The sequence below is a fragment of the Elephantulus edwardii genome, unplaced genomic scaffold, assembly GCF_000299155.1.
Source record: "Elephantulus edwardii isolate Elephantulus edwardi_28Jun2011 unplaced genomic scaffold, EleEdw1.0 scaffold00134, whole genome shotgun sequence".
NCBI classification, from domain to species: domain Eukaryota; kingdom Metazoa; phylum Chordata; class Mammalia; order Macroscelidea; family Macroscelididae; genus Elephantulus; species Elephantulus edwardii.
Window position 1 is genome coordinate 5,863,980 of NW_006399884.1, and position 2,573 is coordinate 5,866,552.

The following is a 2,573-nucleotide window of genomic DNA, read 5'->3' on the forward strand; positions in this document are numbered from 1 at the left end:
AGTATAAAAATACTCGTGTAGAAATTGAAGTATCCCTCCTGCCTTCTTGGCGAGTCTTGGGGAGTTGGTCGCACTCACCGCTGGCGTAAATAGCCAGTCCTGGTGTGGTCTTCCCTCAAACCGGTAAGTTCATATGCGCATCAGTGTTAATCATTTATTTCCTTGTTAACATCAAACGTTTGTTTGGCTTTTTTTTTTTTTTTTAAGAGAAATAACTAACCATGGGCAAAGGAGATCCTAAGAAGCCGAGAGGCAAAATGTCATCGTATGCATTTTTCGTGCAAACCTGCCGAGAGGAGCACAAGAAGAAGCACCCAGATGCTTCTGTCAACTTCTCAGAATTTTCTAAGAAGTGTTCAGAGAGGTGGAAGGTCAGTAAGAGAGGGGGTCATGGGAACAGACTCTGCCACATAACCCAGGGCCCTGGGTTTTTCTCCACGAGGGTCATTTGTTTAAAATCACAGTATTTCTGGTTTAAAAATAAACACACCATTCTTTTGTAGACCATGTCTGCTAAAGAGAAAGGTAAATTTGAAGACATGGCAAAGGCGGACAAGGCCCGTTATGAGAGAGAGATGAAAACCTATATCCCTCCTAAGGGCGAAACAAAAAAGAAGTTCAAAGATCCCAACGCGCCCAAGAGGCCTCCGTGAGTATCTGGCTGGCTTATCTGAAAAGTGGTTTATGGAAGAAACTGGTAGACCCTCAGCAAGCAGCCACCTTGTGGGTTGAGTGTGTATGATCAGAATATTACTAGTAACGGTTTAACAGTTGAATCTAAGTATTTTAAGTAAATCTCTTATCAGATGCCAAAACTTAAATTCTCTGTAGTTGACTTCCTTTCCTAGTGATTTTTAGCCTTTTTCTTTTTGGGACATTTTCATTAACTCATTTTGGACCTTCAGTGTTACAACTGGAAGTAGCTAGTGTAAGGGAGTTCTGGTGGCCTAGTGAGCAGAGGGTGGTGCTACTACTGCAAAGGTGACAGCTTTAATGGTTCAGATCCCTTGGCAGTTCTTTGGGTGAAAGATCGGCATCCTCATCCTGTGATTTACAATCTCAAACCATTGGAGTGTCGGTTATGAGTAATTTTTTACTAAGCAGTAGTGAAAGCGTAAGGTAGATTGTAAAGGAAGTTTGGGCTGTTAGGGTAGACATTTGTCTTGAGATCATTTCCCTGCTTAGTATCGCTAGGAGTAGGAGGTGAGTTTTTCTGTAGAATACAGACCACCTTTGCTGTTCTCTTCACATCAAATTCTGAATTTTTCTCTCTCTAGTTCGGCTTTTTTCTTATTTTGCTCTGAGTATCGCCCCAAAATCAAAGGCGAGCACCCTGGCCTTTCCATTGGTGATGTTGCGAAGAAGCTGGGAGAGATGTGGAATAATACTGCTGCCGATGACAAGCAGCCCTATGAGAAGAAGGCTGCTAAGCTGAAGGAGAAATACGAGAAGGTAATGCACACAAGTTTGCTTGGCTAGGTGCTGGAAGAGGAATGATAGTGTTGCGGGCTACCACATCTTTGTATTGTGTTTTGTTACCTGTGAGCATTTGAAGTTGGAGGATTGTATTTATAGTCCTCAGATCCCACAAGTGGAGTTTGCTTTGGACTTATTAGTACATCTCTTAAGGAACTGATGCTAGTAGTGGCTTTGATTGAAAAATCTTTGTTTAAATGACCAGACATGGCATTTTACTAAGTGAGAAGTTTCAAGTCTTTCTGATCTATGTAATAATATTAATGATGGGAAAGCTATTCACAGAATCACTATATTAGGTAATAGATGTGAAATTTTAGCTTCTGAGAAGGTTTCTATTCATTTTCTTCAGTGGGGGGAGGACAAAAACTTCTGGGTATTTCTAAATCTCAGGTAAGAGTTAAAACTGGCAAGTGCTTTTTATTTTTGAAGAATATATTACCCACTGTGGATTAGGGACTGGTGGTGGAAACCTGTAGAATACTTTTTTTGCATTCAGAAGGTGGCAGTGTCTACCCTTTGATCAAAGCCTTTGCATTCTAGTTTTAATATTGCATTCTAGTTTTAATAAACTGGAGTTAGGATGTGATGTGGTATGTAATTGCCCTTCGCTGAGAAGAGAATATTGCAAATACTAGCCTGTGTCATCCCACAAATTATAGATTATTAATTAATCATCCTGTAATATTTCTTATGCATTTCTAGAAGCCCTGGTTGGTTGTAGAGTACATGGGTCTGCAGATGGGCAATCTTGTGGTGTGACAGAGCTCTTTGCTTTTATAAATGCTGTTTTCTGTTTATCTTAGGGGTATTTTTATTTCTTTCTTTCTTACCACTTTTTATTTTTGCAGGATATTGCTGCATACAGGGCTAAAGGCAAACCTGATGCCGCCAAAAAGGGAGTTGTCAAAGCCGAGAAGAGCAAGAAGAAGAAGGAAGAGGAGGAAGATGAAGAAGATGAGGAGGACGAAGAAGAGGAGGAAGATGAAGAAGATGAGGATGAAGAGGATGATGATGATGATGAATAAGTTGGTTGTAGCGCAGTTTTTTTTCTTGTCTATAAAGCATTTAACCCCCCTGTACACAACTCACTCCTT

General features: G+C 40.5%; 1 protein-coding gene across 1 annotated transcript; it reads left to right on the forward strand.

Moving 5' to 3' along the window:
- The first annotated feature begins 221 nt into the window (after positions 1-221).
- HMGB1 (high mobility group box 1) lies at positions 222-2,520 on the forward strand. The gene is made up of 4 exons (XM_006894068.1): positions 222-371; positions 504-649; positions 1,278-1,452; positions 2,328-2,520. Exons 1-4 carry the CDS (start codon positions 222-224, stop codon positions 2,502-2,504), a joined length of 648 nt encoding a protein of 215 aa, XP_006894130.1. The 3' UTR covers positions 2,505-2,520.
- The last annotated feature ends 53 nt before the right edge of the window (positions 2,521-2,573 follow it).